The sequence below is a fragment of the Falco punctatus genome (assembly GCF_963210335.1).
Source record: "Falco punctatus genome assembly, chromosome: 8".
Classification (NCBI taxonomy): Eukaryota; Metazoa; Chordata; class Aves; order Falconiformes; family Falconidae; genus Falco; species Falco punctatus.
The window spans coordinates 55,725,652-55,746,623 of record NC_137588.1 but is presented as its reverse complement, the minus strand read 5'-3'; the positions used below and the strand labels follow the sequence as shown (position 1 = coordinate 55,746,623).

Here is a 20,972-nt window from a genome sequence, read left to right as displayed (position 1 = left end):
CCAGTCAGCATCCTGATTCTTGCTAGATAATGATTAGCTGAAGCTGATTTATTTGTCCCTACCTCTTATTTTGTCAAAAACTTTTTTCTTTCAGGTATCTTTCAAAGAAGCAAGGACAATAACGCTAATAAAATTGTGTGGCACTGAATTGAAGGGAACATAACTAAGATCATTGGACTTTTCCTTGCTTTTACGCTAGACTATAATAGTGCTGGACACTGGATCCAATGCCAGAATGACTGCTATACTTGGTCTTCCAGTTGGTTGGTTGTGGGTATTTTTTTTTAAAAGATCACAGCAATAAGCTCAAAGTGGGAGAAACAAGTCAGTTACTTTTTCTTGCATTCTGTTCTGGTGTTACTACTTAAAATACTTTCCTCTCCTTTGCTGCCGAAGTACAACCATAACCATTAAAGACCAAAACCATTCTGAAACTAGAAAAAAAAATTTAGACCAAAAAAGTTGAGTAAGGAGCCAACCTTGGCAGTGTATGAATTGTATAAGCCCTCTATTCCCTCCATCTTTAGAGACAGTCTCCCTCTCCCATTCCAGTATTTAAGTCTATAAATTACAAGTTGTCTAAGTTTGGTATGTATTAGTATGTCAGTGTTTCTCTGTGCAAGACAGTGAGATGAGAAAGTACCACCTCTGTGGCCAATTTACCCCAGTGTGTGAATTGTACTATAAAGCAGTGTTTACTGGAAAACAAAAGGTTGAAGTTTGAGGGAGAGAAACCCACTCTTATTTGGTAAGTGAAAAGCAGTCTGCCTGAAAAATTATCATACGTCAGATAAAGGGTTTAAACCTCAGATGGGAAAGTCACATTCCTAACAAAGCATGAACAAAACCCTTGTTCTCTTCTAGCTAAATCTTGTCGAAGTGCAAACACTGTGTTTAAATACAATATTCAGCCATACTGTTCTTAAAACATCATTTACTTGCGCTGCTTATGCCTGCACTATAGAAGTGTGATGTGACTGCTGTTTGGCATTACCAACAGTTGTGCATTATGCAGTTCATGTATTTGAAAGAAGACTGACCCTTTCAAATAAAAATGGTATATATTGTTCTTAAGGAACTATAGCAGTTGTGTAAATAATAAATACCTTTTTCATAATTTGTGTTGTATGTTGTCTTGAGTATCTAGTTTGCATAATAGAAAAGCCATTGATGGTCTTAATTTTGGGGGGTTTGGGGTGTTTCTTTGGATTCCAGGGACACTGATTTTCCATCGCTAGTTAAGTAAGAGACTGGTATGCGCTGCTACAGATTAGGGCAGTGGTGTCGAATAGTGAAACGCCTAGCTGCCCGGGAAAGGAACCTTGACAGCAAATGTCAGAATGTCAGGACAGCAGATGCAAATGAGCTGTTAAGATGAGCACGCTAGGCTCCGGCTCAGTGACCTGTCACAAAATATACAGTTTCTTACCCGCTGCTCTTTGTGGCTTAGTGCCAACCCAAGCTGCGTTTTAAACTAGTAAACCAGAAACCTGATGCATAAAAATCTTTGTTTTAGATAAGTATGGAGGGTGAATTTCTGAAGTTGCGTCTCTTAGAACTAATTCCTGAACTAGAAGGCTGACTCACTCATGTACGTACGGCGCAGATGTAGTCCCTGAGGTCAGAACCGTGATCTGTTGCCTAGAAAGGCTGCAGCAGCATAGATATTGGAATATAGGACTGGTATGCTGTGTACTAGGATACTTTTCAATTTAAACAATTGAAAGAAGTCAAGGTATAGCACTTGAATCGCCTATAGTTTGTTGTGCTAGCCAGATAGAGAAAAACGATCCAAGGGAATGTATTTAAACATGCGCCTATCTTTTTGCTCAATGTTGGCATACAAACAGAAGCTTTCTAGTGAATGAGCAATATGCCTGCCTTTTGCTTTATAGAAGGAACATTTAAAAAGAAAAATCTTGATTTTTTATTTTTTTGGTCTCAGTGGCACTGGGATTCCATCCCAGAATTTCAGAATATTTACTGATCTGTAGTAGATGTGCACTCCCCTTTCTAGTATGTTGCCATGGTTTGCTATGGAGGCAAAGTCCATGGCCAGATGCTAAAGGGAATAGGCTAGGAAGGTCTAGTATCGGTAACAGAAGAATTGCAGGTTCTGAGGAAGATGAGAGCGGGTCACTCAGCAGCCAAGCCTGCATGCTTCCCCTTTAACCACTGCTGGGTGAAACTTTGGCCAAAACAGCACAGCTCTCATGTTTGTACTACATGACTCCTCTGGGCTATGTATACAATATTACTCTGTGCCAAATTACCAGGATTTAGTACAACTGTAGGAGTAAGTGGCTACTTTTCTGCTTAGCCCCAAAATAATGCTCAAGTTCAGAGGAAAACACCTCTCCTGATTTTGCATTTCTCCTTTTTAATAGAGAAGGCAGTTTTGACCTACTTGTATTTCCAAAGCGTAGTTGAGCCTTAGGAATAACGATCATCAGCAAAGTTTAAAGCCTTGCTGCTCCCTGTTAACATTTAGTTTCCTTTTAGATTGCATTAAGGCCCCTGAAAAGTATTTGATCAATAGCTTCGCAATCTCTGTTAGAAGAAATAGGTTTAAAGCACTATCAAAGAGAGGGAGCATGTGGCTTAATTACAGAGCTCAATTTACCGTTCTGCAAAAATCTGGAAAAGCGTTAAATGGAGTCTGAAACGTCCCAAATATTTTCATGTATCAGTGACTGTACTGGGCTCCCAGTACATGTCAAACATTTTGTATGTTGTTCTGTCTGATTGTTCATACCAAAAGAGACAGTCCATTTTAAAATGAAGTTATTTCTGTAAGCTCTGGATATCTGACAACTCTAATGCCTCACTGTGGCATGAATGCTCATCACTGGAGGTACACGGAGTGACAGCTGAAGCCAAGAGCTGAACTGCAAATTCAGCTCCACAAATCCTGCTGCATGACTGCGAAATCTACAGCTAGTTGCCAATTTTTATTCCTGACTTGACATTCAACTGACAGCAAGTGGATGCCAAAGGGTTTAAGACAATTTTCCACTCTGTCTATTCCGAATATATTTAAGACTGATGTGAGAAGTGCTGAACACTTCCTACCAATACGATGAAGCCTAGGTAGAAACTGTTTCAGAGGGTAAAGCAAAGCACACAGTTCTCTTAATTCATTAAAGCTGCTTAAAACAAGAAATGCTGGATGAAGAAGTGTCAGAGGGCAGAATCCTCTGATGTTTCACTATTGACACTGCAGCAGTTATAGCTGGTGCTGGCTGGCGTTAGCATGGGCGACCACAAGCAGTAAGGTGCTGATGAAGTGCTTTGGCTGGGGGACTGATGGAGAAAGACTTCAGTGAAAAGGAAATACTGAAGGAGAGAATAACAGGACTAGAAGAGAAAAATACTGATTTATCCTGGAGAAGACAAGGTACATCTTTCAAGTGTTATGAGTTTCTCATGTAAGTAAGATTAACAATATCTTGTGACAGCCGTAAGTTACCAGAGTACTGTACTGCCATCTGTGCTTTGAAAGGGCTCTCCACTAATAAGGACATGTTTTAGGTGTACAAGGCTCGAAGATTCAAGGTCTGGAAGAACTGCCCCATGGCGAGAGATAAACAATTTGTTTGGTGTTTCCTATAGAATAGTGAAATGTGGCTGTGATGGCTTACAGTGCTCAGTTTTCCTCTCCTTGCTTTATCTGCTGGACCACACTACTTTAGACCTTTATTTCCCAGCCCAGCTGTATTAGCCCCCATTATCTTTTTGATCCCTGATAATCACACGAGGCTTCAACCCCACCATTCATACATCAGCCTTTTTCTGGCTGTTTTATAATAGAGGATTTAAAAATTATTTCTATACTGATGAGCATTCTCATACATCCCTGCTTTTCATTATTTATGCTTATTTATGAAAGTTTTCTCATCTCTGGAGATACTTTGATGCTGCTTTGATACTGTGAGCACTTGGATGCTCATTTAGTTCTCAGGAGTCTGTGCAGAGCCTGGCATGTCTCCTTGCCACACACAGACACACACAATGCCATGCCATTAATTTCCGTGTCTCTCCTAGCAAATAGTTTTCCCACCAATTCATTTTCAGTTAAGAAATAATGGGTACAAGTCAAAGGGAGCTTGTTCTTGAATTGCATAATGCTCTTAGCCCTCTGGGTGTGGTGGGCACAGCAGAGGGAAGCGCATCATTAACACTGGATTGGAAATTCTTTTTTATTCCAGCTGTCCAGTTGGCATCGCACACCCACTCTGCTCACGCAACATCATTTTTCAAGGTGTTTATATGTCACAGAGGAGCAGCTCTTATGATTTTCACCATGGCAGGGGCCTGGGTTGGCTGCAACTCCTGTGTGCAAGGGGGCAGGGTGACCTGGATCCAGCAGAGCCTGCGTGGTCACTGCTGCCGAGCGATGTGCCCTCCTTCCCTTGCAACACCCCGGGAGATTTTGACTTTGACGTTTTGAAACACTAAGGTTATTACATCAGACTTTTAGTGCCCAAATATCTTCACCTCTTGTGTAAAAGCATTTGGTATTTAACAGTGAAAGCCTTGTTCTTCACTATTTATGCTGTTCTTGAGAGTGTTGTGGTTTAACCCCAGCTGGCAACTAAGTACCACACAGCTGCCCACCTCCCCCGGTGGGATGGGGAGGAGGAGAATTGGGAAAAAGGTAAAACTCGTGGGCTGAGACAAGAACAATTTCATAATTGAAATAAAATGAAATATAACAACAACAACTGAAAAGGAGAGAGTGGGAGAGAGGAATAAAATCCAAAAGGAAAAAAAAGAAAACCCAGAAGTGACGCACGATGCAGTGGCTCACCACCCGATGCCCAGCCAGTCCCCAGCAGCCACCCAAAGACCCTGGCCAGCTCTCCCAGTCCATATACTCAATTTGACCTACAGTATGGAACATCCCTTTGACGAGCTGAGATCAACCGTGCCCCCTCCCAGTTTTGTGTGCCCCTCCAGCCTTCTCATTAGCAGGGCAGGTCCTAAGAAACTGAGAAGTCTGACTTAGTATAAGCGTTACTTAGCAACAACTGAAACCATCAGTGTGTTATCAACATCATTCTCACGCTAAATCCAAAACATGTACCAGCTACTGAAAAGAAAGTGAACTCTATCCCAGCTGAAACCAGGACAAGAGGAAGGCAAGTCAAACTCTGGATCAGAGAATCAAAGAAGTCATAGTTCAATGTAAACGCTCCAGCCAAACACCTCAACCTTCAAATTTGATCAGGATTTTTATCTCCAACAGTCTGAGCTAATACTCTGTTCTACTTGCTACAAGCTCAGCCCCTGGGTTTTGAGTTGGATCTGCTGTGCTTCCTCCTGAACACTGACCACAGAGCCAGACAGCTGGGTGCAAGTGGCTGATTCACCGGCTGCTCAGAAAACTGTTTTAAATTATTTCGTATTAGAAGGAAGCGTCCACAGATTAATATAAAAATTGAACAAGCTCAGCCTTGACACTTGGAGTTATGTTTGAGCATGTTCCCATAGTAATACTGCAGTTAAAAAACGTCCTTCCCATCTTTTTTGCAGTGCTCTAGAATTTTTCCCTCCTTTCTTAAAAGCCTCTTGGTGTGGATGTGTATCATGTCTCCCAGTTTGTGCTTCATTGGCACAGTGGGCTCTAAATGCTCCATGGGCAGCGTGCTGTGGTATCGTAATGACCGAGTGTTCTGTATATTATTGATGTACTACAAGCCCATGGCTCCACTGGTGAGCATCACCCTTTATTCCTCAGGTGTTTTCCCCTAGTTTGGGTCATACTGCAAGAACAAACGGTGGCACAGGAAGAATAATGTAAGCAATTTACAAATTCCAGTAAAATTATCTAAGACACACCTAGGGCAAGCTGAGATGGCTCTAGAATTGTATTTTGCAAAGCTTACTGATTCCTTACCTTGCTTTCTGTATTCAGCCCACATTTCATGACATACGTGGTTATCTGACATTTGTGAGCAGCGAGAACTGCAAGCACCGGTTCAGTAGGTGAGCAGGAGCAGAATTTCAAGCACATGCTTAAAGAGCAACTGATGCACTTTTGGGTCCCTCTGCTGTCCTAATGATGGCTGTTCCTTGAATCAGGACCAAAGTGAACACATTTTTTGAAAAGTGTGAACTGCCTCAGATATGAAAATGATAATGTGTTTTGTTAAATCTGATTATCCCTTACACATGTCACTAGACATAAAAGGTATGTTGTAAAGCCTTTTTCTATAACAAAGGATAACAAAAACTAAATAATGTGTGTCTGACGCTTGAAAAGAAGGAAATTCTGAGCTTCAGGTGTAGGCGGGTTTGTAATTACATCTAAGCAATATCCCAACCCCCAAAACAATGGATTAGTTCAGATAAACACATTCAGGAACTATTAAACTACTTTGTTTTCAATTTAGTGAGTAGCTGCAGCTGGAACAAAGCAGGCAAATAATTGAAAATTCTGCCTTCTTTAAGCAGAATCAAAATACTACACTTTGTATGCACATTTCTACTTTAAATTAGTCCTACATTTTAATAAGTAACCTAAAGCGAATTTTTTTGCTTAATCTGAGATGATGGGTTTGGTCGGTTCACTGAAAAGTATCAGACAAGTCTCTGAAAACATATTTACTTTCGATAAACCAAAACTGAGTAAAATTTAGGTAGGTTTAGTTTTGCAACCAGTAAATTATTTAACACACAGGTTTCTGAAACTGAAATGCACCCATGCAGCTTTGAAATGGTACTATTGTCACTGATAAAACAGATTCACGGCTTGTCACTTGTTACAGCAATCCCTGACAAAGTTTATGACAGTTTGCCTGGTTTTAAACTTAGGGATGCTATAAAATAGTGGTCCAGTTAAACTTACGTCACTGATGCAGAACCATTTGTTACTCTCCGATGCATGGAAAGATGTGTTGGAGCACATAAACCAAGAGCTGCACAACTCGGTGCTGGTCCAGAAGCATCAGCTGGGTGCTGGAAACGCAGCTGGGAGTCAGAGATAAGAGTGAGTTAGGGAAGAGACCGACAGGGAAAATTGCTTATCTGCATCCCTGCTCATCTTGCAGCTAACCCAGGACAGTGTATGCAGAGGTTAACAGCAGTTGGCAAAATGAAAACATCAAAATGAGCACTAGACCTCCTGAGATCAACATATAAAATCCCTTAATGGATAGGTAGGTAACACAGATAATTACAGATCCACACAGCATGACTCAGTCAAGTACCAGGGCACAATTCCAGAAACTACAAAAGGAAAAAAGGTATTACCTCCAAAGAAACGTGAATCAAGCCAGGGACCAGCAACATTACTAAGTTATCAGACTACTTAGGCAGTAAGCAGGGCAAATAGATGCTTATAGGCAGAATTTCCAGCACTGGTCTACCTTGCAGAAGAATCAGTTGAGCTTTACACCCCTTGCCTTTACTGCCTTGCCTTTGCAGAGGGTTGAGCAGAAGCCTGGGGCCAGGCACAGGACAAGCACTGTAGCAAAGCACTAAAGGCTGGGAAGGAAACCAGACAGGAGCTTTCAAGCTAAAGCTTCTGCCAGAGCCAATTAACATGCAACGGCTGGATTGCACCAGCTTTGCAAGGGCAGGAGACGGCACAGAGTGACCTTATCTCACCTAGTAAGGACAGCACTGGGCAGGGGTTTACGCAGCCAGTGTCAGTCTCCCTGGCCCTACAAGGACCTAGCAACAAGTGTATTTGCCCAAACTATACCTTGACCCATGGATCAGTGCTGTTTCTCCCATTCCTAAGTTATGGTGAAACATGGGCACAACAGGACGTTCCTCAAGGCAACAGAGATGTGCCCTGAAAGCGCCAGAGCAAGGCTGGAGGGGTGTCTGCAGGTCCATGCCATCCTGCCTCCCCTCAGCCCCTGCTCACGCTGCAGGGATGCAGTAGCTGGGCAGAGAGGTCCATACCCACAGTCATGTCCTAGAGCCGTGCCATGGACACTCATCTCCCCATGACCATCATGTCTGCTTTCATCCCCATGCCTGGTGTCTGAGACCTCCTCCTATTGCTAGAGAAAGGCCACAGCCACAAAACCCCTAGGGCTGATCAGGGAGGCTTCTGCTCCTTTTGATTCCCTGTTTCAATGCTGAGGGCAGCCGCTCCCCCTTACCTACAAGGCAGAAAATCCAGCAAACCCCTTCAGAGTCAGCACTGCCCAGGAAGGCAGAGAGAACCTCTGACTGCCCCAAGAAGCCCAGCTTTCCTGCTTGCTGGCACAGTGCTTTAGGACGAGGATGCTCCTCTACCCCAGACATCCAGACTGACCCCATTCCGGTCCCTAAACCACACATTCCCTCTTTTTAAAGGGAAATCCCTGACAGTCCTCTCTGGTTCTTGCATTTCCATCACCAACACTGCAGTAACAGAGCCGTGGCACAGCAGGGAAGCTCAAGTGCTTTCCACTTCATTCTCATTAACAAAGTACCATCACCAAGGACTATTCATTTGCTAAGAGCAGGGGTTAAAGCTCATCTCTAATTACACCTTGTCATGCCTCCTGTCTCAACAGCATGGATCTGCTTTCCAGGGGCAGTGAGGTTTGACTAGTCAAAGCTGAATGAACTGCACACAGGCTAGCTCAGCTAACCTTCACTGCCCTGCAAGACTCCGCTCACTGAATTTAACTTCATGCAAGAAATATCAAGGTTTCCCAGTCTGCATGTTTTCTGTAGCATGAAGGCATGTGCAGTTGTGCCAGTGCTTTCCCCTCCAGGCTTAGCTGAAAAGACGGCTTTTCCACCCCAAGGGCTGTCTGTACACCCACATAAATAGCACTCCCTACCATGCTATGTGTGGCTTTATCTGCTCCTTACATTCCCCCTTATCCCTGTCCTATGTTGACTTCCATTTTCCAGAAAGCGGAAACTTATTAATACTTCCTCCATAACACATTTGTTCCCAATATCACCATAAAAATCAAATTAAGAAGCAGGACATGGGCTGCATATTACAGGACATTAACCATTACCCTTTGCTATAGAGTAGGTAGAATTCCCTGCCACCCCACTCACCCCCCCCAACCTATTCTTACTGTGCTGGCAGCAGCAGCACAGCTCCCCAGGAGCCATCCTAGCTGCGCCGCTGTGCCTCTAACTAGGGAGGCTCCAGTGCCTGTTGCGGGGGGGCCTGCAGCAGAGTCCTAGTTTTAAAAACCTACCAGATACAGCTGTTGTTACAGCGAAGTCAACAGTAAAACTCTGGCACTACAGGCACGGGTCCTGGTGCCACCAGCCATGGCTAGTACTGGTGTAGGTAAAGGGCAGGGTCACCCCACTGCCCCCCTGAAGTCTGCCCATGAGGGCTGGAAACCTCCCTTGGCCTTCAGCACCACTAAAGTGCCAACTGCTCCTGAAAACGTTGGTATGATATCCCCCCGCATACCCAGGGAGGGCCCCGTATCCAGACAGAAGGAGCAGGAACTACCTTCTCTCACTGACTCTGGGGAATAGCTACCTTACTGCCTGATGTCACGCTTCCAAATAAACACGGCTGACACTCCTACAGCTCCAGGATGAGCTCTGCACAGACACCCACAACCCTCCTGCAGTCTATATGTGGATGGGACATCAATGGTTTCTCCTGCCGCCACCCCAGTCTCCCTGCTCTTCTCTGGAGATGCCCATCTGATGCCTAATGCCACATACCCTGGAATAGGGACCATTCCCCAGAGCACAGCACTGGGGCTGGCAATAAGTTATCACAACAGGCAAAATTCTTGGAGCAGTGAGCTAATGTCCATACACCTGAAATTTCATATTAAAAAACAGGCTGCAAGTAGTTGCTGCATATCAGGATGCTAGTGGGGATGACAGATTTTGGCCAAACATGCAGATAGAAGCACATATACCTGCAAAAGCCCCTGTTCTAGTTTGTGGGGCTCCCCCTTCAAAAAAAAAAAAAACAAAAAAACAACCAACAAGACCAAACCAAAAGAGCAGATGCAGCTCCTGTTACATCAAAGACCCCTAAGCTCCCTGCCAGGGCACAGGGCTGATGCAAACAGGAGGGCTGCAGCACCAGCACAACTGGAGCAACCGGAGGGGCAAAGCCCTGCAGAGGCAGGAATAAGGGTTGTTGTCAGAGCTGGCAAGGAGGATCACATTTTTGTCTCAGCATCTGTGACGTCTGCTGGGCCCCTGGAGCTACCAGGGGAACGTTTGCATGACATGACCCAGGGCTAATCAGACTTGCAAACAAAACAGGGCCTGGGGCTTAGCCCACTGGAAATGTTTGTCCCCTGCAATACAACATCACGCTGATTTTTCAAACAAGTTTTTGTCCCTGAGTTTTCTCAGCCTTCTCCCTGGATCATGATTTGCCCTCATATTAGAGGGGCTTAAATATAAGTATTTATGTACATTTTTAGTAAGGTAGAAGTTTAGGTCTCACCTAATCACTCTGCATTCCAGGAGCTGGGGCTTTACAAGAAACCACATCAAGAACCGCAGCCTGGTGCCAGCAGCGCCCAAAGCTGAACTGTGCGGAACAGACACGGTACCACGGATCCACCCGGTCTGTGGCAGCATCCAGTGTCCACCGTAGGTACTGCACGCACCCCCACCCCCCCCCCCCTCCCGCAATTTGCTCACAAGAGGAAGAGCATCATCAACCTGCCAGGCCTTGGAGAGACAACACCAAGGTCTGGACCATTCCAGAGGATTAGCAGGACCTGAACAGGCCACCAGGACACAACAGCAGAGCACCCTCAGTAGCAAACAGACCCTGTTAGGGTGGAGGGGGCTTGCACCCACTCTGCAGCTGTGCCATGCCATAGCTGCCTGGGTACAAGGATAGGCAACGGCTTTCTCCTTTGTCACAGCATTAACAGAGGGAAGAGCTTCACAGAGACAGAGTCCTCAGGTGCATTCAGGGAAAAGCGGAGCAAGCAGGCCTGAAGTCCCACCACTAATGCTAAATCCCAATATTTTTATCCAGCAGCAGAGGAAATTAAAAAGATGAGAGACTGAAAAGATGTCCTCAAGTCCCAGAGATGCAAAGCCCAGCTCATCTCAGCTGCATTTCTCTGCCCCCAAACTTCTTCCCCTGGCGTCTGCAGGAGAGGTGAGCAATGCCCTGGGGAAGAGAGCAGTCTGAGGAGTCCCAGGCTGAGGAAATCACTGATTAGAGCCACCTTTAATCTACCATATCAAGGGGACGTGCTCAGACCGTGCCCTGTGCCTGAGCTCTCTGAGAGGTGATGGGCCATGCAAGAGCACAGGGAACTGGCTCAGAGCACCCTGGCCAACAGCAGCCTCAGGGAAAAGGGAGAACAGCAGCTGGGAGGGAGAGGTGGGATCTGAGGAGCAAACAGAAACAATTTACTAGGACAGGTCGCTGTTTCCCTGCCTGCACAGATCTCTGTCACTGTAATTTGTTACAAGAACAGCTGTTTGGCTCAGCAAAAATAGGCTAATACAGACACCCACCCTGAAAACAGGATGGGTACTGCAATCTGAGGAACTGTTGAGTGCGTGAGGGTGAATAACCGTCACTGTTTGTGTACAGCTCTGCTGCGGGCACCCTTAATTTTAAGCAAAATGTCAACAGGTAAAGGCAACTCCGTGGCCGTGCCATGCCTCTGCAGGGTGTCAGGCTCCCAAGGGGGCATTTTGCTCGTTTGAGCAGTGCTGACTTGCTCCCCAGGGCTGGCACTAGGAGGCCATTAGGGCCCCTCTCCAAAATGAGCCTCTGGGCCAGCCCGGAGCATCACCCCCGGCTGCGGTGCCTGTCCCGGCGTGTGCCCGGCGGTCACAAGAGGGAGCCCGGTGCCCGGGAACGGGGCTGCCGCGGGCGGGATGCGCTGGGCAGCGCTGCGCCTTGCCTGGGACCGGGGGACGGAGCAGGTGACCTCCTGCAGCCCCTCCTAGCTCCTCTGCAATGGGGCATCAGCATCATCATCAGGCCAAACTGGAGCATCTGCTTGCCGGTTGTAACTGTGAATAAGGACTAAAGGTAGGTCTAGAAACAGAGGGTGACAGGAGGATGTGTTTACAGGGTGACTCTACAAAAATCAGCCTCCCAAAGGAAGGCACAACATTCTTTGGGAAGAAGGCCAGCAGTATCACAGCCAGCCCTTGACACAATACCAACATTTCTGTTCACTCCCAAATAATGGGCAATTTTAGCTCAGGAAGGGAAGCACCGTTTAACACGGCACCACCACTTGTCTGCATCCCTGGGGAACCCTTACTCCACAAATTGGGTACCAGGTCCAACTCTGCTACAAGCACAGACACTGTTGCTTGGGGCCAGCCTCAGGTGGGTCAGGGCATCCCTCCAGGCCCAGCCGTATCTCAGTTTTTACCTTACAAGTTCCAGTTGCAGCTCCGCCAAAGCCCTGCTCCCTCCAGAGACCTGAGGAGCTGACCTTATCAAAGCTCTTGTCCCTCGCTGCCACATGGGCGTCAAAGCCAAAGAGGTGCCTTGAAGCACCATCTCATCACCGGAGCTTCAAAACAAGCAACTCTTTATGCAACACCTGCCTTTCTATATGGGTAAATCTTATGCCTCCTCTGTTCTCCCTTTACGTATTGTGGTAACACTTGTTTCCCAAGTGCATTTTATAAGCCTTCCCCAGTATTTTTAGAGCAGCCTTATAAGACACCAACACCAGCCATAATTACTGCAGCTACTCCTATGAAAAGCTCCTAAATTACACTGCTTATTTCAGGGGGAAAAAAAACCCCAAACCTTAACCAACAAAACCCCCCACCAACCAAAAATAACCCCAAACACCAAAACTCTTACACCACAAAAAAAACATTCACCTTTTTTTGCCCTGGAGTCAGTAACAACAGCCAAGTGCTTCCCCTGACTTCTGTTTAAATCCTTCAGCTGTGATGGGGATGGGGAGACGTGTTAGCTGATTCCCAGAATCTGTGAGCTGTTTCACCCCAGAGCAGGCTCAGCTGCTCTCTAACCCTTAAAGGGCCAAATACACACTGACGCCTTCCTGCTGCTTCCTGCAAACATCACCACCTACACCTGTTCAGTCCCCTGCAATACTCCTACAGTTCTCCCACTTACTCCCTGAACAATCCTTTTCCTTGTGCCCATAGCTCAGTATTGCCTCCTGTATTCCATTTTTGGCCCTGCCTCAAGACAAAAAAGGCATTGAAAAACTGGAGTAAATTTAGCGAAGAGTCACCAAGAGAGTTGGGGGCTGGAGCACTTGCTCCATGAGAAAAGGTGGAGGGAGGTGGGCTTGTTCAGCCTGGTGAGAAGGTGGCTTCAGGGGGACATAAGAGCAGCCTGCCAGTTAACGAGCAGGTTACTGAGCCGATGGAGCCAGGCTCCTCATGGTGGTGCATGGCTTGGAGATGAGACAGTTGAAAGAAAAGAGGTTGAAACAGGATAAAAGGAAAAATTTCTTTACCACAATGAGAGTCAAACCCTGGGACAGGTGGCCCAGGGAGACTGGGCATGTTCCACCCTTGGGAGTTTTCAATGTGAGACTGGATAAAGCCCTGGGAACTTGATGGGACCTCGGAATCGACCCTGCCATGAGCAGTAGGTTGGACCAAAGTCCCTTCCCACCTGATTCAGCCTGCCTTCCCTTAGGGAAAAGAGGGTGGAATGATAACCAAGTCCAGAGCTTCCTCCCCGGCCAGGCTGTGGGAATCCTGCAGTCAGCACCACCACCCTAAGATCATCCCATGGCAGCTAGAAAAGCCTTGTCAAACACTGTGAATGTCAGGGGAAAAAAGTAGGACAGAGGATTCAAGTGAGTTGCGACAGTGACACGTGCCTATGCTGGGGGAGGAGGAGGAGGAAGTGGTGGAGCCAAAGTTAAATGGGCCAAGAGCCTGGACACAATAAAATATCAACTGCATCACCAGCAGAGTGAAGCTGTGAGAGGGAAATACATCCTTGCCCTCTGCCATATGCATAGCCTGGTCACGGGAGGGTGCTCAGACGTGAGCAACGCCTTCCTTTCAGTAAGAGCAACCATGCACAAATTTAATTCTTGTGTTATTTTAACTGCTGAGGAAGGAATGAGTGAGACGCAGGGAGCACAGGGCCCTTGTTCTGCTGCAAGAGGCAGGTTTGGTAGTAGCCGAGATGCTAGGGCAGCTCCCACCCCAGCCTCTGCCCCTTCTTCCCTGGAAACAGAAAAAGCTGGGAAGATGCTCATGTTCTCTAATAGAAGAAGGATCTCAAATTTATCATGACTCACTCAGCTTTCAAAGCTGTCAAAAAAAACCAAACCCAAACCCAAACCCCAACATAACTTAAAAGGTGAAAGAAGGCAATCAAAGAAAGAATAGTGGCTGAAGGTTTGGATTCTGGTTTCATATGTGTCTGGGAAAGCAGCCAGACACAGATGGGAGTTCAGGCTGTGTGGCCTGTGGCCACTGCCACGCTCCTGTCCTTGCATCCATCAGCCCTGCTGGGAAGGTGAGTACAGCACCCTGAAAACAAGAGTGAGCAGACCTGGCACCAGCAAAGCATCACTGCCTCATCGGTTAACCAGAGCGATGTGCCCGCTCAGCTGGAAGGATGGGCTGTGACAGAAGCGGTCCAGTTCGTGTAGGGCTGCTTCTCTTGGCCTCTCCTGGGGAGGAAATTTTGGGAAGTTTCCCTGACTGGAGGAAATAATTTCCTCAAAGGAGATGACTCCCATTCTCCTTGTCCCTGGCACAGATAGGGGAGATGGTAGCTGGGTCTGCAGAGGTGTTTTTATTTGCTGTTTGCACTGAAAGAGCAAAATACAGGATGGTTATCAAATAGCGAACTTTTGCAGTTTCTGTTCTCTTGTGATCCGTCCTTGTCATCTCAGCCTCCAGATTAAAAACTATTAGGTACAGGAATATGCTGTGAGATTTTTGGAGTTACTGAGGGCCACCTCAGGAGTAGAGGTATACCATACCTCACCCCTCATTAAAATGTTGCTTTCCATCTTAAAAATGAGGTCTGTTTGCTCCCGTGCTTCAAATATGGTGCTGGTCCAGAGCCACACAACATAATAGGATCATCACAGGCTAACTCAGGTAGGAGAGGACATGTGGAGGTCATCCCGCTCCAGGCAGGAGGATTGATGAAGGCGTCCCTCTCACTTTGCCAACACGTCCTTCATGACCACTTGTCCTTGTGCAGGAGATGCTTCTCGCTCCTCTCAATCTTGTTAACATTCTGGATGTCTTGTTGTTGCATTTACTAATGTAACATCCAAATCTGAAACCAAACAAATGCATTTCCCCTGGCTGTACAACCTGGGACACAGAGGGTTAGTCTGCTTCCAAGAAAAGGTGACAGATTTTGCAAGAATCCTGTAGGCTGGGGTGGGAAAAATATCAGGATCAAAGACAGCTAGTCCAAGAGAAGCTCCAAACCCATCCAATACGGAATTTTACCTGCACGGTTCAAGTGTTGGCTGGCTGCCACCTGCACACTGCCTGTAAAGTTACCAAACGACAAAAGATTTGCCAGGATTGGCATCACAAATGTGAGTTATCAGAAGAGAAGCCAGCATTAAGTGTGCTAAGCACATTGCTAAGGCCTCTTTTTTTAGGCATTGCGCCCCAGTTGAGTTCAAAGCATGGATTGTGGCGTGATAGGCAAACACCCAAGCTCCTGTCCAAACAAGGTCCAGAGGCTTGGATGCTCAGCATTTAGGTGCTTGCAAAATATGTTGACCCCTGAGGCTCATGATAAAACCTAAAGCTCCCTTTGAAAGTTAAGTGTTTAACATGAAGGAGCTGGTGTCCCGTTGATCTGCTGCCAATGTTATAACAAGAGGATGCCACCATTATTTCCCTGTGTGACTTTTGCACAGTGAATGGGAAGAGGCTTTTGGATTAATTTTCTCATGTCTGCACAAAGAAGGAGTTTCCAGCCAGCATCAAGAGAGAGGGCAGCAGTGTAAAAGGTAAAGAAAGTAATAAAGTCTATGTGCATTAAAAATTGTAAATAAATACAAATACTTGTGCCTAGAAAATCAAGGTTTGTGTAAGATTCAGGGAGAGTGTATCCTAGAGGTGGGAAGAGGGAGCCCACAGCTCTTCTCCTCCAGGGAATACTTTTTTTGGTAATTATTGACACTTCATACAATCTGGTGTTCTTCTAAATATAATTTTATTAGCATGAGAAGCCACTTGGCAGCAGGAAACTATTGCTGGTGAGTTCACAGTTTCCAAGACAAAGCGTTCTTTTAGAAGGAAGAAGAAGGAGACTGATTTGGAAAGAAAAGCCTTGCAGCTCCTGCCTGAAACCAGCCTCCACCTGCCATCTTCTTGTTGCAGGCTTAAATGGAGCAATATTCCCTAGCCTCAGCTTGCTCGTCTCTGGTTTCCAAAGGAGATGAGGCATACGCAGTCACGCTGTTCACCAGCTCTCCTGTCACCCTCCCACAATAACCCCTGAGAGAGGAAGGAACATGCCTACGGAGGCTGGGTAAAGAATAAAGGCGCCCGCTGTCACCCACCCCCTGGGATGGGGAGAGTCGGGCAAGAGCCCACAGGCGGTTGTGCTGTTTGGCTGCCCGGCCAGCGTGTGCCAGTTTGGCAGGCAGGACAGGCCAGAAGAGCTACGGCTGCTGGGGACGGGAGGACACAGCCCCTGGGAGCCGTGGGAATCGCTGCTCCGGCATGGGGAGTGCCTTGCTTCCCAGGAGGAGGTTGATGTAATAGCGCAGTATAGCAAAGCCACGCATTAGGCTCTAGCACGGCTGTATCAAAGTGCTTTTCTGGGTATTACAGAAAAAGGAATCCAGCCAAAGAGTCGTGCTGAGGTTTATTTTATTGAGCAGAGACGGCGGAGATGAGGGCAAGCTGCTCCCATGTCCGTGCACGGGCATCTGCGGCCATTGCTGACGGGGGCTCAGCAGTTGCTGCTCAGTGACAGCGAGGACTCAGCATTTCCCCAGGTGCTTCAATCTTATTTTCCCTCCACTTCTCCTGTAAAAGGAGCAAGACAGACTTAGACAAAGCAGTGTACGACAGACACAGCAGTGTGGGACAAGGAGCTCATCCATCCAAACAGGACCATTTGCCTGACTCATGTTAGTGAATACCGGTGCCTCACAGGGAACATCAAGCCATTTCCTCATCTCCTTGCTCTTCTCTGATTTCCCCTAGGATGAGGCAGCCTTGAGTTTGCAGCAAATGTTAAGGACTGCTAAGGAAAAAACAATGTTTTGCAAGAACATTCAGTCCAGGGGTGCTGGCTCCTATTGCATCTCCTTTAAAATGTGACAGAGCTCAGGAGAAGAAGAAACTCAGGTTCTTCCTCTGAGCTTTGGTGTCTTGTTCCACAAAGTCCATTCAAGACTTTTCAGGAATAATTTGGCATGGCTCAGCTCCCCCATTCCTCCAGACACTTGTCAGTATCCAGAAGTGTGGGCAGTGAGAGCTGCAGCCTGTGGCACACAGTGGGAAATGTGCATCAATTTAGTGCGTGCAGAAGGTACAGGTGGGCTGCAGTTGCCTCCCAGGCCCCGTGCTGCCTCTCAGTATGGCAACCAGCAGTGTGCAAAGCCTAGAAAGGAATTAAAATTAACTTGCATTCACACAGCTCTGTTCCAAGGAGGAAATATTCCACTTGGCACGTTTCGGGGGCTGAGCCATGCAAGAGGAACAGCCTGGATGCAGGGCCTCCCCTCCATGAAGAACATCATTACATACGTGGAAATGGAGTCAACGCTGTTATTTCAATCCCCTCTACTTTCACTTACAGCACTGCCTTGCAGAAGGCACACTTGTTTCCATATGTGATGCCATCCGTGCCGCAGTGAGGGTTGGACTCCCTCGTGCAGTACACGCTTCTGTTTACAAACTCCCTACAAATCTGCAAAACAAATTTAAAAAAAACCTTTCAGGACTCCCATACTCTTTCTTTCACTTTCCAAATTGGACACAAGGTCACTAAAATTATGCTTTTTCTGACAAGGGGACTAAAGCAGCAGTGATGATACTGCCTGTTTACTGAAAGAGCGAGCCCTGTCAGAAATGAGCAGAAGCAGTGTTTCAGGGGAATTTTTGCTACATGTTTGAGGAGGGAAAGTGCTGTCACTTAGGAGAAGTCTTGATCTCCCAAAGACAGGAGTGGATTAGCCTAGGCATGTAGAAGAAGAGTCAGCACTGATGCTTTTTCAGACATTTGGCACCAAGTTGGCTCACTGCTGCACGGCTTCATGTATCTTGCGAAACTGTGCACTCAGCTCGGTGCTTGCTGAGCTTTCTGCCTTCCCAATGGAAGGAGGAGAAAACCATAGTCTATGGGGAACTAGAAACGGTTTCCAGGAAACGTACAGGTATTCTGTATCTGGACAAGTCCCAGTGATGGACTTTGTTTAGGGAGACAAAACACTCTCAACAATCAATTTTTTTAATGACACGATTGGACCGTGGAGCAAAGTGGACAAAAGTGGTGCTGTGTACAGACACAACCCTGTGCAAGCACCCTAGACCTAATCATGGGAAGCATTTCCCTGGTCTACTTGCTGGTGTGGCCACACGTAACATCCCCTGTACAGTGGTGAACTCCCCAAAGTGTTGAGACTTCTAGGAAGGACCCACCTGCTCCCAGAAGACATTAAAACCTGTTTACCACGCACCAAGATCCTGGTTACAAAAACATTCCTCTAGAAAATGCAGATTCAGTAAGCAGAAACAGCTGCACTAACCTCTTCAATGTCTTGACCTGCTACATCTGGAATAAAAAAAAAAAAAAAAACAACAACAAAATACCAAACAGATTTTACACATCAGCATTATTTTCTGATAGAGGCTGAACTAAAGTCACAAACCCTTTACACAAGCCACAACGAAGCGCACCCCAGGTTTTCCCTACGCTGTCATCCTGAGCGGCGGAGGAGGGGACAGGAAATACATTATCTGAATTGCTTTTCAGTATTTTGCTTTTTTGAAAAATGTTACTAAAATACCACATAATCAGTCATTCAGCTGCTAACTGCACCTCAGACACATCACCCAGTCTCCTGGAAGGCAGCCACTCCCGGGGAAACGAGCTGCCATATCGGATCTGGAGCTGAGCTCAACAGAGATTTTAAAGCCATATTGACTTTTAAGGCTGTTAGGCTCTTACACCTCTGAACAACAAAACCGGCTGGTACTGCTAACAAGAGCGTACTTGGAAAAGGAGAGGGAGACCCTGTGGTCAGCTGGACAGCCACCCTCAGCACAGCACAGCCCAGACACTCTCCCAGAACAAGTTCATCCTGGGCGAGATACAAAGAGACGTCACAGGGTGACACAGAGCAGAACAGGCAGTGCCGGTCAGTAGGAGTGCAAAAATACCCGCTGTAACCACAGGCTCTGGGCTTGAAGCTAATCAGTCCATCCTCTTTATATTTCTTCACTGCAAAGACTGCAGTCAAGCACGTAGGTTGAGTCATAGCTGCAGGACACGGCGACCCCGCGATATGTCTAAGGGGGAGCCTGACACTCCAGGGTGGATTGAACACAGATTTGCAGAATCTGGGTCACAGCACCGTGAGACACATACCCAGTCTCGCCTGGCAGCAGGGTAGCAGAGGTTGGGAAGCGAGGCTGGACCTGCTGGGTCAGCGGGGTCCCCGTGGTGCTGCTCAGGTGGCTCTGGGCAGGAGGGAACCTGGGGCAGGAGATGGGAGGATCTTGTCCTGCACTTGGGCCCCCGCACACTGGAAATCCCAACCAACCCTCAGCCAACCAGACCATTATCCATCAACCCACCCTACTTCTGCCAGTTGTTTTGCCCATTGTTCTTTTAGCCCTAGCACTGCTGTATTTATCATGTCCTCAGGTTAGGCTAGGCTGCCTTAATTGGAAAGTCACTGCTATGGCTATCTGCATATTATTTACAAAATAGCTCATTAAATAGCTTTTATAAATATTACATGCAGCTACAAAAGACACTGTGATGATGTCTCTTGACATCTGTTTATTTTATAGGAGATCACAGAGTTTGCTGCTATTCTGCCTGGCCTTGGAAGGAAGCTTCAGCACTCTGAAGGAGCCCAGTCCCAATTAAGACTCAATTAAAGACAGATGAATATTTCATAATGAATAATGTGTACAAAGTAATTCACCTCTTTTCTCCATGCACAGCTTGCAATTTTCTCAAGTGAATTCTTTATTCAAATTATTCACAGTAAAGCAAGTATAAATAAATCTTGTTCTGCACATTCTTCAATAACTGTTGCCACAAACCTTGCAGAGCTGTGTCATCTGGACGCAAGCAACTGCTAACACTGATGTGACCTATATGTTCAAAAATCATCACTCGGCTTCCCCATACCATCAGAGAGCTGTGTAAATCTCCAGATAAATAAATGCTGGATCCTTTTAATTTGCCCTCTTTGTTCTGACTCCTTGAGGACATTTGAATTTAATTTTCAAGCTTTTCTCTGCGACATAAATGAAAGCTGAAACTTTCATCTAATTACGTTTCCACATCTCCAAGGAAAGCACCAAATACCAGGATGCTTAGGATCAAAACAAGAGCTGATGACCCTGAGGTGAGCGAGTTTCTTCTCTAACTGCTTCAGGAAAACTCTCCAGCGTACATTTGAACCAAAAATTCATAATTACACTGCTTTGGTATATTTGCTGAAAAAGCTGCTTAGAATTTGCTCGCTCTGTCTCCCAGTGACACCTCCGCTGCATTATTCACTGCGGAGGCACACGAGGAGTGGAAATATGTCGTATGAGTGAGCAAGTCCCGCAGATATTTTCTACTTGCTCAGCTTTATCTTCAAGCCTGTCAAGGCTCTCCAAAGTTTGTTGTTGTCAGGAAAGGTTTGGGTTGTTTTTTTTCGGTTGTTGGGTTTTTTTTGTTTGGGTTTTGTTTGGTTTGTTTTTTTTTTTTTTTTCTAGGCTAGGGAAGAGATCACTTACCTGAGAAGAAAGAGAGCAGCAGGAAGCTGAGCAGCACTAAGGCACCTGTTGCCTTCATGCTGCAGGTAGCTCTTTAGTCCAAGCCAAGCGATCTAGGCGGGAGGTGTTGTCTCAGCACCAGAGCCCAC

The 20,972-nt window shown here is 46.4% G+C and overlaps 2 protein-coding genes across 5 annotated transcripts in view; one reads left to right on the top strand and one right to left on the bottom strand.

The window, feature by feature from the left end:
• The window catches only part of UBLCP1 (ubiquitin like domain containing CTD phosphatase 1), a 12,243-nt gene extending 11,126 nt beyond the window's left edge, over positions 1-1,117 (top strand). For all 4 annotated transcript variants that reach the window (XM_080398545.1, XM_080398547.1, XM_080398546.1 and 1 more), the window contains exon 11: positions 95-1,117. In XM_080398545.1, coding sequence (XP_080254671.1) covers positions 95-122 — 28 coding nt within the window. In that variant the 3' untranslated portion in view covers positions 123-1,117. The remainder of the gene's footprint in view (positions 1-94) is intronic.
• Positions 224-20,972, bottom strand: LOC308068258 (serine protease inhibitor Kazal-type 6-like). Its single transcript, XM_080398551.1, has 4 exons — positions 20,845-20,972; positions 18,630-18,655; positions 17,679-17,791; positions 224-16,902 (listed from the first exon to the last, which is right to left on the bottom strand). The coding sequence occupies exons 1-4, from the start codon at positions 20,900-20,902 to the stop codon at positions 16,857-16,859; spliced, it is 243 nt and encodes an 80-aa protein (XP_080254677.1). The 5' UTR covers positions 20,903-20,972; the 3' UTR covers positions 224-16,856.